The sequence below is a fragment of the Candida pseudojiufengensis genome, assembly GCF_024610245.1.
Source record: "Candida pseudojiufengensis strain CBS 10847 chromosome Unknown scaffold2, whole genome shotgun sequence".
Classification (NCBI taxonomy): Eukaryota; Fungi; Ascomycota; class Pichiomycetes; order Serinales; family Debaryomycetaceae; genus Lodderomyces; species Lodderomyces pseudojiufengensis.
This window is the reverse complement of record NW_026261524.1, coordinates 1,000,641-1,019,724: the sequence shown is the minus strand read 5'-3', so window position 1 is coordinate 1,019,724 and position 19,084 is coordinate 1,000,641. Positions and strand designations below refer to the sequence as shown.

General features: G+C 30.3%; 9 protein-coding genes across 9 annotated transcripts; 4 read left to right on the top strand and 5 right to left on the bottom strand. All coding sequences in view use genetic code 12, as the record gives it.

Moving 5' to 3' along the window:
- Positions 1 to 352: 352 nt before the first annotated feature.
- Positions 353 to 1,786, bottom strand: KGF55_001317 (uncharacterized protein; the record flags this gene model as incomplete). Its single annotated transcript, XM_051755880.1, has 1 exon — positions 353 to 1,786. One exon carries the CDS (start codon positions 1,784 to 1,786, stop codon positions 353 to 355), a length of 1,434 nt encoding a protein of 477 aa, XP_051616357.1.
- Positions 1,787 to 4,391: 2,605 nt separating this feature from the next.
- Positions 4,392 to 6,443, bottom strand: YME1 (i-AAA protease; the record flags this gene model as incomplete). The annotated part of the gene is made up of 1 exon (XM_051755878.1): positions 4,392 to 6,443. One exon carries the CDS (start codon positions 6,441 to 6,443, stop codon positions 4,392 to 4,394), a length of 2,052 nt encoding a protein of 683 aa, XP_051616356.1.
- Positions 6,444 to 7,471: 1,028 nt separating this feature from the next.
- BRN1 (condensin subunit) lies at positions 7,472 to 9,703 on the top strand (the record flags this gene model as incomplete). The annotated part of the gene is made up of 1 exon (XM_051755877.1): positions 7,472 to 9,703. The coding sequence occupies one exon, from the start codon at positions 7,472 to 7,474 to the stop codon at positions 9,701 to 9,703; it is 2,232 nt and encodes a 743-aa protein (XP_051616355.1).
- Positions 9,704 to 9,728: 25 nt separating this feature from the next.
- On the bottom strand, positions 9,729 to 10,709 carry KGF55_001314 (uncharacterized protein; the record flags this gene model as incomplete). The annotated part of the gene is made up of 1 exon (XM_051755876.1): positions 9,729 to 10,709. One exon carries the CDS (start codon positions 10,707 to 10,709, stop codon positions 9,729 to 9,731), a length of 981 nt encoding a protein of 326 aa, XP_051616354.1.
- A 98-nt stretch (positions 10,710 to 10,807) lies between these two features.
- Positions 10,808 to 11,608, top strand: KGF55_001313 (1-(5-phosphoribosyl)-5- ((5-phosphoribosylamino)methylideneamino)imidazole-4-carboxamide isomerase; the record flags this gene model as incomplete). The annotated part of the gene is made up of 1 exon (XM_051755875.1): positions 10,808 to 11,608. One exon carries the CDS (start codon positions 10,808 to 10,810, stop codon positions 11,606 to 11,608), a length of 801 nt encoding a protein of 266 aa, XP_051616353.1.
- A 38-nt stretch (positions 11,609 to 11,646) lies between these two features.
- On the bottom strand, positions 11,647 to 12,588 carry KGF55_001312 (DNA-directed RNA polymerase II core subunit; the record flags this gene model as incomplete). Its single annotated transcript, XM_051755874.1, has 1 exon — positions 11,647 to 12,588. The coding sequence occupies one exon, from the start codon at positions 12,586 to 12,588 to the stop codon at positions 11,647 to 11,649; it is 942 nt and encodes a 313-aa protein (XP_051616352.1).
- Positions 12,589 to 12,772: 184 nt separating this feature from the next.
- Positions 12,773 to 13,198, top strand: KGF55_001311 (uncharacterized protein; the record flags this gene model as incomplete). Its single annotated transcript, XM_051755873.1, has 1 exon — positions 12,773 to 13,198. The coding sequence occupies one exon, from the start codon at positions 12,773 to 12,775 to the stop codon at positions 13,196 to 13,198; it is 426 nt and encodes a 141-aa protein (XP_051616351.1).
- Positions 13,199 to 13,563: 365 nt separating this feature from the next.
- Positions 13,564 to 16,152, top strand: KGF55_001310 (uncharacterized protein; the record flags this gene model as incomplete). The annotated part of the gene is made up of 1 exon (XM_051755872.1): positions 13,564 to 16,152. The coding sequence occupies one exon, from the start codon at positions 13,564 to 13,566 to the stop codon at positions 16,150 to 16,152; it is 2,589 nt and encodes an 862-aa protein (XP_051616350.1).
- Positions 16,153 to 16,228: 76 nt separating this feature from the next.
- Positions 16,229 to 18,997, bottom strand: GYP2 (Gyp2p; the record flags this gene model as incomplete). Its single annotated transcript, XM_051755871.1, has 1 exon — positions 16,229 to 18,997. One exon carries the CDS (start codon positions 18,995 to 18,997, stop codon positions 16,229 to 16,231), a length of 2,769 nt encoding a protein of 922 aa, XP_051616349.1.
- Between the last annotated feature and the right edge of the window lie 87 nt (positions 18,998 to 19,084).

The window sequence follows — 19,084 nt, the reverse complement described above, 5'->3', positions numbered from 1 at the left end:
TTAATGGTACCAAACGAACGACGCTGTTGACAAAGCTATTAGTTCATTTGAGTGTTGGGTCTTCGGACCGACCAAAATGGGCAGAACGCTTCTCCGTCACGGGCAAGTTCTAGTGGTTTAAAATGCACATGGTTCTAGCGGCAATGCATTACTCCTCACTTCGTCAATTCAACGCGTTAATGACAATAAACCTGTAAAAATAGTCCCTGTTTGAGTTCAACCCATTAAATGGCTTTGTTCATATGAAGTCCATTCGTTTTATTCCTTGCGTGAAGTTGCCAGTCGGGGAAACTTGAAGTATTCCGGATTGCAAAGTCCACTCTTACTTAAAAACATTGGTTCTTTATCGTAACTATTGTTTAAAACTACGTAACAAGATCCATTTAAATTTATTCCAATTTTCAATTTTAATTTTTGATTCTTTCTCTGATTCACTCTCATTTGCTATCTCAGTCTCATTCTCTTTTTCTAAACAAAATTTTTTATATAAATTTTTAACCACCAATGTATCAATTTTTAAATCATCAATTTTTAATTGATCATATAATATTAAATATTTTAATAAATTTATTTCTTTTAAATTTAAAATTTCTTCATAATTTAAAATTTTTATCTTTATGTTTGAATTACTTGAAGTAAGATTCCTCTGATTATTATTAATTTGATTAATTTGATGACTATTGAAATGATTTTGGTTGTGATTATGACTGACTTGATTATGATTATGACCATGATTAAGATGTGGAAATTTCAAATTTAATTCATAACTCGATAAATTATCATCATCTTCTTCTTCATTAGATAATTGAAAATTTGATAAACTTAGAGAATCACTTGAATTTGAATTTGAACTTAAGGACTGAGATTTTTGAGAATTTTCAACTTGAGATTGAGATTGAGAATTCTCTGATTGATCTTTAAAATTCATCTTGGAAAATTCCATACTTAATGAACTACCAATAGATCCACCAGGATGTTTTTTCAGAAATTTATGTTTTCTTTTAATTAAATCAGTTTCAATAATTTCAGAAAGCGACAAAATTAACAGATCAGCTAATATTAATGAAATTGTATATGATACTGTTGGAGCAGGTATACCATGAATTTTTAATTCATTTATATTTGTTGATAAATTTGCAAATATTAAACTTGAAATTCTTTTATTTGATGCAAGTATTGATTTTTTCTTGTTAGTTAATAATAATATAGTAATTTTTTCATCAATATGTTGTAAAATATTAATTAATTCATCTGAATTACCTGATGATGATATAAATATTAAAATATCTGAATCTTGAATCATACCTAAATCTCCATGTAATGCTTCTGATGGATGTAATACAGATGATGATATACTTAATGAATTCAATGTTGCTTCTAATTTTAAAGCTAATTTAAAAGATTTTCCAATCCCCGTGAGTATAATTTTACCTTTTTTTAAATTACAATTGTACATTATTTCCATTGACTTGTTGAGTTGATTTATTGAAAATTCATCTGTTTGATATTGATTATATAAATTATATACTGCTTCATTTTCAAATTTTAAAGTATTTACTATTGATTTTGAAATTTGTTGTTTTGTATATTGTGATTGTGATTGTGATTGTGATTGTAAATTTTTAATAGTTATTGTATCATTATCTAATGAGGTAGTTGAAGAATATGAATTTGAAAAATTTGGTTGGATATCTGAATCAAATACCGATTTTGGTGAAGTTGGCAGTGTTGGTGGTGATATAGTGGAAGTTGAATTTTTATGTAAATTTGAAGCTAATGTAGTCATTTGAATGGTATGAAACTTTGATGAAATTGACTGTTATTGTATAAATGTATATATGAAAATTGGTGAAAATTGGTGTAAATTAGATGAAAATTAGATGAAAATTGAATGAAAATTGTCTATATTGAACCTATTTTAGTAGGATCTATGAAAGAATTATGGTTTTGTTTGAGTTTTTGAGAACTTATGAGACTATATAATGTCCTTTATATCGTTTAATGTTCTTATAGCAGTAGTATTTGTAGTTGTTGTAGTAGTAATGATATTTGAATAATTAGTAAGCAAATATTCGAATCAAAAAACTTTAAATAATTAATTTCGAAACAAAAGAATTTTTCCGCTTTGGATTTAAACAATAAAAAGATTTATAAGATCTGATTTGAATAATTCTTTATAAACTAAGCCTAGTGACAAGTTATTGAATCTATGGTTGAATTTAAGTATATATTTATACTAAGTGTAGTAATAAATTTCAAAAAATATATTAGTTATTTGAATTTATTTTTATAATAATTTTGTTGGAGTGGGTTTAATTTATTTCAAATTCGTTTCCGAAGTAAAAAATATTCAACTTTCTATTGTTTTATCACCTTGAAATCAAATATTAGGCATGGGTGCAAATAGGATCAATATTTAAGACGGAGATTAAAATGATTAAACAAAGTATGTGAAGTTGGTTCGTAACTGAATACTTTTAGCAATATCAGATTATCGGAGTATTTAGATCCAAATATTAAATATATACTCCGTTTGCTATTTATTTAAATATTTATTATTCATGTAAGTGAAGAAATGAATTATCAGTTTGGCGTAACTTTACTAAAAAAATTTAGAAAAGCAATCCTATCTAAAATCTAAGCATTCAATAATACCCTTTATTTAGACCTTCCGCTACTATCAAATAATTGAATAACTACCACTACATACAATTAAGAGTTGTACATGATAGCTGGATTAATTATACATTTTATTGCGTTTAGTAATATTATAAATCACTGATTTCAACAAAATAAAGTTTGAGACATACATAAATTGTAAATGCGTAAGAGAGTTTCAAATTTTTTATCAACAATTAACGGAAAATATAGCTTAGCTGTACAGAACCTATCGACCTACATTTGTAACATTTAGGCGAACTTAAACTGTGGGAATTTCGTTTACAAAGTTGAAAACCGATCCGAAAGAGTTTATCGTATAATAAAAGAAATAAATATAATTATTACATTTTGAAAATTTGAACTCCAGCTACTGAATACGAAGAAACGTGCAAAAAATACTACGATTATTTTTGAGTCCAATTTAATGTGATGTGATTAAATTACTAAATGATGTAATAGGCTCGAGTTCATATCATTGCAATTCCACGTTTGCTATTGCAATCACTCGAATAGAAACTAATCAATCGCCTTCTATTCATTTACAAAATGTGTATTTTGTGTGAATAGAATCAAATATTGATAAGAAAAAGAAATAAAAAAATTAGTCGTCGATAACGCCTTTTTCTCCTTCAGTCGAATTAGTATTAAACACCGAAGTAGAATAGATTAAATTGATACAAGCAAGCGATCGGAAGATAATTATTTTACATCCGTCAAATATTATTGACAGAGTCAAGAGATCAAATACATATATCTGATATAGCAAGTATTAGAGAGAAAGGACCAAATTTATGATCAAAGCAGATACGATTTTTTAATCTTCGAAACATGTTTGTGCTAACTGGTTTTTTAAGAAATTACGTCAATTTTAATCAAAATAATAAATTTTAATGTTCTTCAAAATTTCTATCGTTATACTTGTATCAAATTTTGTACAAAATTGTGATGTTCCTATCGATCCAAAAATCAAATGTAACTGCTAAGTATATACTTGAATAACCATTTCTCCCAAATTCAATACAGAATTTTCAAATGTACAATTTTACATTAAATTCACATAAGATAGATAAAATTGAGTTGAAATCTTAAAATACTCTTAAAATAAAAACCACTAGAATAAAAAAACTAATAAACTATATTCAATTTCGCTATCATAAAGTGTAGCCTAAATCCCGAACATCTCACATTAATAATCTCAGTACACGAATATCTTGTAATTAGCAATTTCAAATTTTTTTTGAATCTGTTCAAGTAGTGTTTCAAATCTAAGTAATTCATAATAGTTTCGTGCACAAAATCTAAAATCCAAAAATCTGAAACACAGTCATGAAAAAAGAATTCAAATAGTAATTAACTTGGAAACTCAACAAAAATAATTTCAAAAGTGAACAAAACTTAGAGTCTCCCATACGGTTATTGAGTTTGAACTTTTTTACTATTCAACCTACCTACAGAAGAATTTTCAGTTAAGCGCGTATGTACACAATTTTAATATTTATTTATTAAATATACTAAATACTAATATAAGATTTGAGATTATTCTATTATACAAGTTATAAATTAAATGCTAATGCTGATTCGTCAACAATATCTATTTGTATTTAAGCAAAGATTGCTTTGAAAACAAAAATGTCGATTTGGTCCCTATTCCTACCCAAATGTGTAACGAGCTTGATGCATCAGTTGAATGGTTTTCCTGAAGTCCGAAAAATATGCTTAAGAAATTCAGTTTATTGATTCATTTTTATTGGTGAACTACTAGTTGATGGTGACTTTATTATAGTATTACTTATAGTCTTTTCTTTATTAATTTTTTCACCTTTTACAATTTTATCCATTTCTTCTTTTGTTAAAGTTTCATATTCTAATAAACCTTCAGCTAATCTTTTTAATTCTTTTGATTTTAATTTTAACATATCTCTTGTTCTAATTTCAGAATCAACTAAAAATGATCTTACTTCATTATCTGCTAAATTTTTAATTTGTGGACTCCAAGATTCCCAATCATCACTTAATTTTACTGGTCCAATTTTATCTGACATTCCATAACTTAAAACCATTGCTCTTGCTACTCCTGTTGCATTTGATAAATCTGATGAACAACCACTTGTAACATTTTCAGCTCCATTAACCATTTCTTCTGCAATTTTCCCACCCATACATACATCTAATCTTGCAAAACATTCTTTTTTGGACATATCTACTTTATCCATTTCTGGTAATTGAAAAGTTATACCTAAAGCTCTTCCTCTTGGTAAAATTGTTGCTTTATATAATGGTGTAGCTCCTGGTGAAAACATAGCCATTATAGCATGACCAGCTTCATGATAAGCAGTATTAATTCTTGATTCTTCAGTTATAACCATTTTCTTTTTAGCTGCACCCATTAGAATTTTATCTTTTGCCCATTCAAAATGTGACATATCAACAGCTGGTGCAGATAATTGAGATGCATGAACAGCAGCTTGGTTTACTAAATTCATTAATTCAGCACCAGAAAGTCCAGGTGTACCTCTTGCAATAAGTGATGGATCAACATTATCAGCAGTTTCAACATTTTGCATATGATGTTTTAAAATATCAACTCTTCCTCTTACATCAGGTAAATCAACTATAACTTCTTTATCAAATCTACCTGGTCTTGTTAAAGCTTTATCTAATGATTCTGGAAAATTCGTTGCACCAATGATAATAATTCCTGAAGTTTGACTAAATCCATCAAGTTCAACTAATAATTGATTTAAAGTTTGTTTTGCATAAGCTTGATCTTTTGGATTTCTTTTACCTCCAATTGCATCTAATTCATCAATAAAAATAATTGCAGGTGATTTTTCTCTTGCTTGAGTAAATAATTCTCGAATTCTTTTAGCTCCAACTCCAACATATAATTCATCAAATTCAGATCCACTCATAAAAAAAAACGGTACTCCTGCTTCACCTGCTGTTGCTCTTGCTAATAATGTTTTACCAGTTCCTGGTGGACCAGTTAATAAAACACCTTTTGGTAATTTACCACCTAATCCAGTAAATTTTGAAGGATCTTTTAAAAAATCAACAATTTCTTCTAATTCAGCTCTTGCTTCATCACAACCTTGTACATCAGTAAATCTTACAGTACTTTGGCTAACATCAACTGATTTATCATTAACTTCTGCATTTTTAAATATAGTTCCATTTTCAACAAGATAATTAAAAGCATTTGTTGCTCCATATGTAATTAAAGCTACAGGTATTAACCATTTTAACCATTTGGATAATATGGTTAATAAAGATTCACTAACAACAACATGTACTGGTTCATATCTTGAACCAAAACCATGTGGAAATCCATTATTATTTGAATTTTGATTATTATTATTACCTTGATAATTTGCATTTAAAGCATGCGCCACTTGTTCTGCTTTACCTTTTTTACCTATTTTATTAAGGGCTTCTATATACAATTGAGTACATTCATTTGATGCTGCTATGCCTGGAGTTTCATATCTTTGTACAACTATATGTGGATAATTATTTGCTAAAAGTGATTTATAAAATTCATATTGTGCTGTTGTATTGTTTAAATCATTATTAGCTAATTGTTCTTGTGATTGTAATACACTAATTGTTGAATTTGAAACAGATCTGATGAAATTTTTAGAATTTGCCGTTGGTTTATGATAAATTAGATGATTCTTGGTTTGTCTTGTAATCATATTCGATAAAGATCGTTTGATTTGTAAATTGTGGTTACTCCTTGTTATTCCTTTAGTCAAGGATATTAGTTTGATAAACTTATTCATGTATTATGCTATAAGATGTGTGGTTTTTAGATTTTGGATTATAATATGAAGAAATAAAATTAAAAATGTAATCATAATCATTTGAAAAAAACTCGGATTTTAAATTTAGCCTACTTCGAATTCATTTCTCAAAAAAAATTAAAAGAAACAAAGCAGTCAGAACAAACGCTACAGATGGAAGAATTCCATGAGCTATAATCACAGTATGAACTATACATTGATGGCGAAATCTTATGAGACAGTTAAAGATATGTCGGTTATTCTTGTAGAACTTTTCTTACCCATATTTTATTCTACGCTTTTTGACTTATTACAAAAAAGAAATACAGCGAGTGACCTTAAGAAGCCAATTTTTAACACTCATTATTTATATTAAATGATTTAGCGAATCTAGAGCCAAAATATATATAGTCTTCTACACCTCAATCGATCAAAAAGCTAAGTAGATAGATGGAGCTATTCTGTCCTGAAAGTAGAAAATTCAATGCACTGGTGCATAAAATTTGTATAAGAATGTGACAGTCGATATAATCACGTGACTACTAATTTAACACCAACAGAGTGACTGTCTTTATTATTCAATGAGGTCTTCGGAAGATCTTCGTTACATACCCATAACTACGAATAATTTCTAAAGAATGTTAACATTATATTAAAGAGTTTGTCTAATTTTGGTTGTATATGCAATTTTGCTGCAAAATTTTATTAAATTTTTACTTCTATGAAATCAAAATACGCGTTACAAAACGATTAGTCACGAAAGGCATAAACGGGAACTTAAATTTTTGTATTGAGTAGGATATGAAGCAAATAAGGAACCGCTTAATCACATTCTTGACCAGAGCCTAAATGGAAATTAATTTTCAGAGCTAAAACCGGTGAAATTCAATGACAAATGTTGATTTTCAAATTTACTTTTCCAATTGAAGACACGACACTACTTTACATAAATCAATTCATAACAAATAAAAGTAAACAAAAGAGTTGATTTCATTTATTTACAACCACTAGTCATACCAATACACATCATGTCGGCTCAAGTACTACCGAAGAAAAGATCTAAATCAGGTTCATCAAGACTACCTAGTTTAAGTAGTCCAGTACATACACATACTTCTTCTTCTCGACATACACCTCAAACAAATAGAATAATATCAAACAGCTCTTATAACAATCATCATGCACAACACAATAATAGCAACAATTCTCGAAATAGAATACTACTGAATAGATCGATACAGCAACTGACGCGTCATGTCAGTAGAAGTCTAGCGCAAGATGATGCTGAGGATGATTCACTACAAGAAAATGGAGGTATAGGATTTAACGAAAATAAACATCAAATTTTATCAAATTTCGAAGAATGGATACGAATGTCTACTGATAATAAAATCAATATCAAAAACTCGTGGCAATTTGCATTAATTGATTATTTTCATGATTTAAATGTTATCAAAGATGGTGATCAAATTAATTTTCAAAAAGCATCTGCAACCTTGGATGGGTGCGTTAAAATTTATTCAAGTAGAATTGATTCAGCAGCTACTGACACAGGGAAATTGTTAAGTGGATTAGCTGCAAAACCTAGTGATAGAGAAGAATTACCAGAGGGTGAAAATGCTTTAAACATGTCTGATAATGAAGATAATGAAGATGAAGGAAAGAAAAAGAGAAAATCTAATAGAGTTGTTGAGACAACTTTAGTAGATTTTGAAAGTATAAGAATAAAAAAATTAGATCAAGAATTAGCAATCGATCCATTATTTAAAAAGGCATTAGCAGAATTTGATGAGGGAGGAGCTAAAAGTTTATTATTGAACACATTGAGTATAGATTCAACAGGTAGAGTTGTATTTGATGCAACTACTAATCAAGTTCAGCAAGAGCAAAAAAACAGTACTTTCAAAGAAGACACAAGTGAAGTGGACATTAGTGATTTAGCAAAATTTATTTTCAATGATAACTCACAAGTACCATTTGAAGAAAAAACAATATGTCCATCTCTTCATGAATTTCAATCAGCATTAGAAGATGTAAATAAAGCCAAACGAATATTAAATGATTTTAACTCCAAAATGGCTGCGCAAGATGAGCTTGAACCAGTTGAACAAGATGCCAATGATTATGATATGGATTTTGATTTCGATGTCCCTGATGATGATATAGATCTTGGTGGTCAGTCACCAGAAGCAGATCAAATCGGAGAAAAAACTGATGACGTTCTCAATCAAACTGTAATGCAGAATTTATTTGCTGAAAAAAGTGATGCATATATTCAATCTAAAACAAGCACAGTATTATTAGATGAAGATTTAATGAATTATTTTGATGAAAAATTAAAAATTAATTGGACTGGACCTGAGCATTGGAAAGTTTCAGCATTTAAAAAAGCAAACAATATTGATCAAGAACCTAAAAAGGAGAAAAAACCAGACTCTCAACAGAAAAAGAAAAAGGACACAACAATTCAATTTTTCGATGTTCCGAATCAAGATGAAGACATTTTGTTCAAAGTCCACAAGGATCCAAATTTTATAAATTTAAAAACTAAAAATATTTTAGAAATATATGATGATGAGGAATTCCAAGAATTGAAAGAAAAGAATCTTTTACCTGATGACATCAAATTTACATCTTCAAGATTAGTGAATTTGATACAAAAACCAATTGTACCTATAATGTATTACCCTAAGAAATTAAAACAATTGCAATCTCAGTCACAACAAGACCATGACATTCCAGCGGATTCAAATTTCTTTGCTGAACAATATAAAGAAAGAGAAGCATTACAAAGAGAAGAGGAACAAAATACATCAAATGGAGCAGATGATAGAGAAAGATTAGCCAACTCTTTCCATCAAGCTGAATACGAAGATTTTGATAACGATTTCGATGGTATTGATTTTAATGATGCGCTTGAACCTGAAGTAGAACAGCCTGTATCTCAAGTAACAGGTATCATCAATAGAAGAAAATCTGAATTTGTAAATTTCTCAAGAGTTGCTAAACGTGTGGATATCAAATTATTGAAGGATAATCTTTGGGAGGTCATAAAATTAGAAAGATATCAACAGGACGACAATGATAAAAGTATTGACTTCGATGTTGTAATGAATAAAGTTAAACAAATGTACAGTATTGAACAAGCTAATGATTTATCTATTAGTTTTTGTTTCATTTGTGCTTTACATTTAGCTAATGAACATGGTCTCACGATAACAAGTAACGAAGCTAATGATAACTTAAATATAATTTTTTAAAAATAATGAAAATAATACACAACCTTTATTTTCGTTTTTTAAATTTTGGTTTGCCTTTATTATTTATTCTATCAATATCACTCTGTGATATTATTAATCCATTTCTTGTAGATTTACCAACTCCATTAATTTTTAACCCTCTATCTCTCTTGTTGACTTTATCTTTCTTTTTCAATCCATTACCTAATCTATCCATTGAAGAAGTTGTACCTTTACCAATATTCAAATCTCTGACTTCACCCTTCTTTAATTTAGATAAAACAATACCCGCATCACGAGCTTCTTTTTCATATTTAGCAATTCTTGAATCTCGTTTAGCTATCATACCTTGTCTCATTTTCATTGGCATTGATTCAAGTTTCTTTTCTTTGGTTCTATTTGTAGAACTTAATTCATTGATTCGAGAATTCAATATTCGTTTCCTACCTTTTCCAGTGGGATCATCGTAATCTATTGTTTTTAAAGTTAAATCAACACCACTAAATTGATTATTATTAGCTAAGATATGCGATTCTTTCAAAAGTCTTTGTAATTTCAAATCATTTTCTAAATTTTCTGAATCTTCTTTTTGAGACTTTTGTAATTGTTTGGCTGTTTGTTTTGATGCCTTTTGATTTGCAGTTTCAATTTCAGTTACTGTCGCTGCACGGCCTGATTTTAGTAGTTTTTTATCTTTTTTGGATGTGATGATTGGTGTTTGTTCTGACGTTGACAAATTTAATTTCACAACTTTTGGCTTCGGTATTGGCTCGTTGAATTCCTCCTCATATTCTTCGTACTCACCTATCTCGGAATCACTAGTGAAATCCAGTTCCTCAGAAATATTATTTAACTCCATCTCATCGGACTCCCCCAGATTTTCACTATCAAACCCTGTAAATTCTTCCTCTTCATTCTGATTTGTTTTATCTTCATACCCCATATCCTCTAAGGATCCAAATTGAGCTTCGAAATTTCTTCGCTGTATCTCTAAACTTCTCTTGTATTCATCATCTTCGTTACTCATGATTTGGTATACTTTGAACTTGAACTAATTATCGCGAAACTTTTAGTGAACTAAAGCGGTAATCAGATATCTCAAATATTTTTTCATTTTACAAAGTAATGACAAAATTTAGAGGTTGCATTGACATCCATTCGGGTCAAGTTAAACAAATAGTAGGAGGATCATTAACACTCAACGAAAATGACAACTTAACTAAAGAAAACTTTGTATCAACAAAACCATCATCATATTATGCACAACTATATAAAGATAATAACCTAAAGGGTTGTCATGTTATAAAACTTGGAACAAGTACAGCAAACGACGAAGCCGCAGAATTGGCTTGTAAAACATGGCCTAATGAATTACAAGTTGGTGGTGGTGTCAATTTGGAAAATGCTCAAGCTTGGCTAGATAAAGGTGCTTCACAAATTATCATTACTAGTTGGTTATTTTCAGATAAAAACGGAACTATGGAATTGGATTTTGAAAAATTGGCAAAGATCAGTGAAAAAGTAGGGAAAGATAAATTAGTGGTAGATCTAAGTTGTAGAAAAGTCAAGGAAAATGAATGGTTTGTGGCTATGAATAAATGGCAAACTATAACAGGTAACAAATTAAGTAAAGAATTTATATCAAAAGTTAGTGAGTATTGTAATGAACTACTAATCCATGCTGCTGATGTTGAAGGTTTATGTAATGGAATAGATGAGAAATTAGTTCAAAAATTAGGTGAATGGTGTCCTGAAAATTGTAGCATAGTCTATGCGGGTGGTGCAAAGTCAATAAATGATTTAGAATTAGTCAAAGAATTGAGCAACGGTAAAGTTGATTTAACATTCGGAAGTGCTCTTGATATTTTTGGTGGGAAACTAGTTAAATTTGAAGAATTAATAAATTGGAACAATAATAGTAATTAGAAAGATCGTTTATATTTATACATGTATATATTACAATTTCAATTCCAAGCAGCCCCTCCATAATTACCAGCGTCTCCATAATTTGAACCAAATTGGGCTCCGTATGGAGTTGCAGCACCTGGTGTTTCACCACCTCCATAGTCAGTTCTTCCATAAGTAGTAAAACCACCAGCATTTGCAGCATTACCTTCTACGTTTTCTTTTCTCAATTCCATTGATATAGCAGCTAATTTATGTTGTAAAGCAACTATACCTTGAGTAACAACATCTTTTGGGGGTAAATTTCCTACTGTTTCAACATTAAAATAATAAGTCGAAGGTACTGCTTTATAATCAAATTTAGCTTCTGGATCTGGAGGATCTTCCCATTTACAATTTTCAGATTTTGGCCATTCTTCATTAGCATCAACTTCATACCAATAATCAGTATGCTTTAATTTATTCCAAGGATCATATTCAAACCCTACTGCTGCACATGGAGACCATTTTGCATGTTCTTTAGCTATACCTTTTTTGGCTATACATGTTAGATTTAATTCTTGATGTTTTCTTAATTTACAAATTATTGGACCTCTTCCCTGAGGATCTCTTATCACTGGATCACCAAGTTTGGATGCATTATTAAACTTGGCTAAATCTGATGCATAAACATTCATAGTTGAATCTGTATCACATTTTGCCGTTAGTTTTAAAACAACTGAACATTTGGGACAATATGTTTCACAAGTACAGTCTCTTGAATACGATAAATTTTCTATTCCTTCACTTATCAATGGTATAAGCCCTAGTCTATGAGATAAAAATTCATCTGCTAACACGGAAGTGTTTACATCTATTTCCACTAAATCTATTGATAATGTTGGTACTTCTGCCAACATTGTTCTTCTTAATGAATTTGCCACCGACAAGTCAACATCTCTTAGTACGAAGTCTACCCTATCTTTTTCTGTATCTCGTATAGTAACTGATGGGCCACTCATTTTTGTATATGACTGATAGGTTGGATGAGGTTGGTTTGATGATTTATATGTGGTTGATAAAATGTGAAAAATTATTTTGTGTGTTTATTTTTATTTTCGGTAACACATTTATCGATAAACTCTTACATTCCAAAACAAAGCTTAACAACTACACTAGACTATAACCAGATTACTACTAAGAATCATGTCATACACAATACCTGATTTAAGATTTGAGCAAGGATTTATGAGACAACTAAATAATTATGCTGGTAATAAACAAGAGAAGAAGAAACACTCTTTATTTATAAAGAAGAATTATGACCCAATACCTCAAATAAGTGATGCTGAATTGAAAAAACTTAATCAGAATTTGGATGAAGAAGAAGAAGATTATTTGGAAAAACCTGAACCACTATTTCCTATAACTCCAAATATTGTCATCTACGCTTTGATTAAAGATCAAATAATAATGCCTTTGTTGCAAGGTTTCTTTTGGACTGGGTTGCTTATTTCGATACGACCATTCTTGGGATTGATAGTCAAACAAGGTCAATATGCTGGTCATTGGGCTTCTAGTTTACTTGGATTGAATAGATTGGCTCAACCAAGAGGAAGATTTTCACTGTAATGTATATAACTGAAACCACAAATGTACGAATTAATGATTTAGGAAATCTATCCTACTATGGGGTAATCAGTTTCATTAATCACTCGTTAAGATCACTGAGCTCAATCTATTTAAAGTGAACGCTTTAATCATACCATATCTGTAGGATACACGGTTTATCGTGAACGTCGTGCATCCTTGTACAAAAAGCAAATGAAATTTAAATTTATAGAATCGCAACTTACCAGACTATGTTACTATAATCACTAAAGTTTTTGTAAACATCATACAATCGTTTCTACTCTTTTAACTATCCATTAGATACAACACGTTAGGATCACTGCTATAGTATATAATTTAATTGAGTCAAAAGGTATAACAGGAAGATGTTTTCAAGAAGAAGAAATACATATCAACCTCAACAGAATGTATACAAGGGGGTAGGAGCCAATAATAATACAAATCCAGGGGCATTGGCTGCTGCAAAAACAATTGGAAATGCTATGAAACAAAAGAATGGCAATTCAGGGTCCAACGTTTCAATACCTAGATCACAGTCGTTTCAACAACCAATAATATCAAGTACAAATAATAATGGAAGTCTATTGAAAAGAGGCTCAAGGTCAAATATTCAACAACAACAATTTCAACAACAACCACGTAGACTTTCAAATGGATCTTTCTCATCTTCAACTTCAAACAATTCCCCAATGACAAATGATTCATACAATAGAACAATAATTCATGATATAGATGATAGTTTCAATGATTCATATTTAGATGAAATTACAGAAGAATCAAATCAAATTTATTTGAATAATAAAAAAAATTTACAAGATTTAAAATTACCACTGCATCAAAATGAAATTCAGAAACCAGTGAAAATGGTGAAAAAATATGTTCCGAGTCCGACTGGTATTAAAATAATTGAAGTACCTGAATCAAGCTTTGAAAAAGAGATAGCAAGACATAACTCCATGAGATCGAACTCATTGATGTCTAGATCTAATTCGATGAGAAACGTATCACATAAGAAACCCGCTTCTAGATCTTCGTCTTTAACTAATAAACAACTAAAATCAGCACCACAAAAGAGATCAGTAAGCTCACCATTAAAAATGCAATCTATGAATGAGAATGTTGATTTAGAAGAAAAATTGGGTAAAACTCAAGAAAAACAAGCACAAGAAGCTAAATTGAAAGCCTTGGAGAAAGAAATAGAACGTGAAAAACAACTTGCAAAAGATTTGGAACTGAAAAGACTAGAATACGAAAAATTAAAGAGGGAAAGACTTGAGAATGAGAAGAAAATGCTTGAGTATGAAGCTGGAAATGTTGAAATCAATAGAGAAAGCTCAATATATGAAGAAGAAGAAGAAGAAGAGAAAGGAAAAGAAGAAGTACCTATTACTCAACCAAATGGAGTTATAAATGAGTTTGAAAAATTTAAAGAAAATAGAGATGAACTTTCACAAGCAAATGAGAAAATTGATGGTCATGCTATTGAAGATAATACTGAAGATAGTGTAAGAATTTCAGTGCCGGTACTATCGATTGAGAAACCTCAATTGACTAAATTAAATTCCGACTTTACTAATAGTGAAGCTTTTGAATCAAATTTGGATTTAACAGATTTCAAAAGTTTGGATCCAGGTCATTCTACTTCAGAGTTGGGGATAATAAATCAGTATAGTGAATTGAAAGGATCAGATTTGGAAGAAGATACTGATGATGAAATTGTTGATGTACCTGAGGTTGTTGATGAAACTATTGAAAGTGAAGCTGTACCTGAAACGGAGGTACCAAAAATTGTTGAAGAATCAGAGAGTGAGCAACCAGGTACTAATAATCAGACAAGTACCGAAAGTTCAGACACGTTATTACCGCCAGTGGTTGCACCTGCAACTGGCGCAAGCTCAAAATCTTCAGTATATTCGGGTGATTCCAACAAAAAACCTATAAAATCTGCAATGAAATCATCATCTTCGTTTAGTCAATTACCATCATCAAATAATGCAAAATCAAATGCTGCTCATCAAGCTTACTTATCTTTGACAACAGCTGAGAATACAAGATTAAATTCAAAATTATCAAATTCACAATTGAGTGGGGGTAGTCAAACCAATCTTAATAATCTTTCAGCTAATGATTTGTATTCTGGAGGATCTGGTGGAGCATACCCTCAATTTGGTGCTTCACAATTACAAAAGCAGCCAATGAAGAGATTGTCACAACAAACTTTAAGGGCCAATCCTCAACAACCACAGATACAACAACAACAACAACAACAATCTCAAGATTACAGGTTATCAATGAGACCTAAGCAGCAGCAACAACAACAGCAACCTCAGCAACAACATAGATTATCATTAAGAGCCCCACCACCTCAACAACAGCAACAACCAAAAGGAATGAGCAATAGATCATTACGTCCAACGTCACAGGTGCAACCAATTGCAGCTCATCCAGCTTTACAGCCAGGTTATGTATCACCCTCCAAGATAAAGGCACAAGAATTGTATACAAAAGCTCAATCCAGACCGTATTCAGATTTCAAGGCACCAGCAAGGAATCCAAATAGACCAGTTGGCAACAGTCAGCCTAGAACTACATTAAGAGATTCAACAGCACCTACTGAAGCACAAAATAATGGTTCCAATAATCCTTATGATCAAACAGGAAATGTTCATGCAAATACTGCTAGTGGTAATGGAAACGGATTTAAATCTAGATTTGCTGATTCTGATGATGATTTACCAATGAAGAAGACTTTTAATTCCAAGTTCAATGACTCAGATGAAGATTTACCAAAAACACAAACCCAAAACTACAACTTCACTCAACAACAATCACAATTACAGCAACAACCTTTACAACAGTTTTCACAGCAACAACAACAACACGGCTTAGGTCAAACAAAAGAGAAGAAGAAATTTGGTGGTAAGTTAAAGAAATTATTCTCATCCAAAAAATAATTTAAAGGGGTATATAATATTTATAATGTAAATATTTAATAATTTTAAGTTATAGAACTAATATAAATTTTACTTTTTAAGTTTCAAATTCAATTAAACTTTCACTTCTATTAATTTCTGGTTGTTTGTGGAATTGTTTTATACGTTCTTGTGTAGAACCTCTTTTTAATGGATCTTTTAAAGATTGAGCTTCTGTAGCTAAAATCAAATCTTTATCTTTTTCATCTATTGAAATAATTCCAAAATCATCATCTCTTTCATCTTCTTCATCTTCTTCTTCTTTACTAGTATTTGATTTAGATTTTATAGATGATCCACTTGAATTATTAGTCATTTGAGAAGCTCTTGAATCCATTCTCATTCTTACTTTTGTTGCAACTTTTTTACCATCTGCTAATAAACCATCAAACATATCTCTTAAATTTCTTATAAATTTTGAATCATTTAATTCTCTATCTAAATGTATCGAGTCCCTGAATGTAGCACTAAATAAAAGCTCGTACGTTTCATCAGCTAATATCACCATTCGAAATGTAGGTAAATTTAAATATACTGGATGATTTGGATCTAAAGCAGCATTATGTGATAATTTATTATCAATTGCTAAATCCTTTAGTAATATTTCTTCTTCTTCTGGTTGAGCATATTCAAAAGCTCTATTTATGAAATTACTAGCAGCTTGTAGATACCTTTCAGCTTGTTGAGCAGCAATTTTTTCTCTATCTACTTCCATATGTGGTGGTAAATCTATGACTTCATCATTTTTACCATTTGATTGTCTAATTAAATTTTCTGCCACTTCATCATCTACAGCTGCTCTGGTTATATCATCTAATAAATGACCCTCTTTCCATGGAGTCGTTATATCAAGTAAATCTTCCGATATTCGTAATATCCCCTCTCTATCTATTTTTCCATCATTATTTGTATCGTACAATTGGAAAAAATTCGACATCGAAGTCATTAAATCTGGATCGATTAGACTATTTAATCCAATAACTAATTCACTAAACGTCAATTGATTAACTTTTTCAACATCCCATGATTTGAACAATCTATTTAAAAAGTCAGAATCACCTTCTACCCAATCACATATTTCGGACATAAATTTCAAATATGCTTTATAATCCATTGTACTTGATCCTGATCCTTTTATACGATTTTTTTCTTCGACCAGCGAATAGAATCTATCATATAATATGTCAAGATGAGGTTGTGGAATATTTTTAGTCTTAGGTAGGTGTCTAATTTCAGTTCTTTTCACAAAAGTTGATATATTTTGAAGTATTGAATCTCTATGTCTATTTCTATGAGTGTTTATTACCTCGTCCGTAATTGATGAAAATTCTTTAAATGACACTAGTAATAACTCTTGAAATTTCGTTGTGTTTCTATATTTCAATTGTGGTGAGTTTGGAAATGCTGATTTGTCTAAAGATAAAAAATATTCTTTAATTATAGAAACAAACGTACCATCATCTTCGGTTTTTAGAAGCTCTTCACCATTTACTTTTAATATAGCCAATGCAACTTGAAATAAAGTTTTTGGTCCTTGCATTGTGAATATGTCCATAATTCTGAATGCAAATACTAATGGCAATGATGAAAAGTATAATGACAAAAACCAAGGTAAAGACACAACTGATAGTTGTATATCATTTTTGGTAATATGATTCCACAATATCGGCATTGTTTGCTGCACTAATGACTCAAACACTCTTTGATCAAGTAATGTCCCATACATGGTTTTAGAATAATATCCAGGAAGTATTCTTTCACATATTACATTCAAGTACCAAAATGCTTGTTCTTCTGACATATAAATCAATAAAGCAGCTGTCAAAATATTCATTGCTTGACAATACCCTACTTCAGGGTTTTTCCATGAAAAAGCAACCAATACATTCTTCAATCTATTTATGCCAATTGGATTTTGATAAGCGGCATATTCTGGTAAAGATCTGTATAAATCCTTTTCAATTTCCTCAATTGCAAACGATGATTTGCCTTGGTTCTGATCTAATAGTTTCTGATATTCTCCTTGATTTTCTAATCTCATATACATTGATCCACTACATAATTCCCATACTTCTCCTCGTAATTTATTAGGTAATCCAACCCTTACCAATTTATAAAACATAGAATTTTTTATCATAGATAAATTTCTACCATTTTCGAGATATTCATCAAACCACAATTTCAATTTGGTTTTGTCTCTCGCTTCTTTCGAATTGCCAGGAAATTTAAATTCCAATCCCAATCCTCCGTCAGGTAATTTTTCGATTTTTTCATTTGTCATGTTATTTTTAGATAAGATATACTCTGAGTAACAGGTATTTAGAAAATTTGGTAATTTTTTAATATTTGGTTGATTCTTTTTTAAAGCAGTGGATAAACTTTGAGCAAATTTTTCATTTTCTGATCTTATTCCATTGAAGTAAAGATTTATTCGAATTTTACTGACTGTTGTTAAAACCAACACAAAATTAAAATCAAAAGAAGAAGGTTCTCTTTCTACCTTTTTGATGGTTGATAAATGAAGTACAAATGAACAATCTCTTGGATCATGTTGGTCTTTAAAAATTAGGAATTGTTGGGTTAGATGTAATCTTCCTTGAAATTTCAAATCTTCTGAATCTTCATACAACTTACTGGAGTTATTCAATTCCGAATGATGAGTTAAATAAACATTGGCATCATTCAACAATGTTTGACTATCTGGTATTTTGAATTTTTTACAAAATTGTTGTTCCTTTGATAATCCTTCTCCGTCTAATTTTTTGTCTAATATTACCTCGTTGAATGTAGTTATTGCTCTATCTTTTATAAGTTCAAAGAGGGCCATAATGGAAACCCCAGTATTTTAAATTGACTTTCGTTGGAAGTTGATGAATCTGATGTTCAATTATAACAATTCTTATCGAAGCTCACT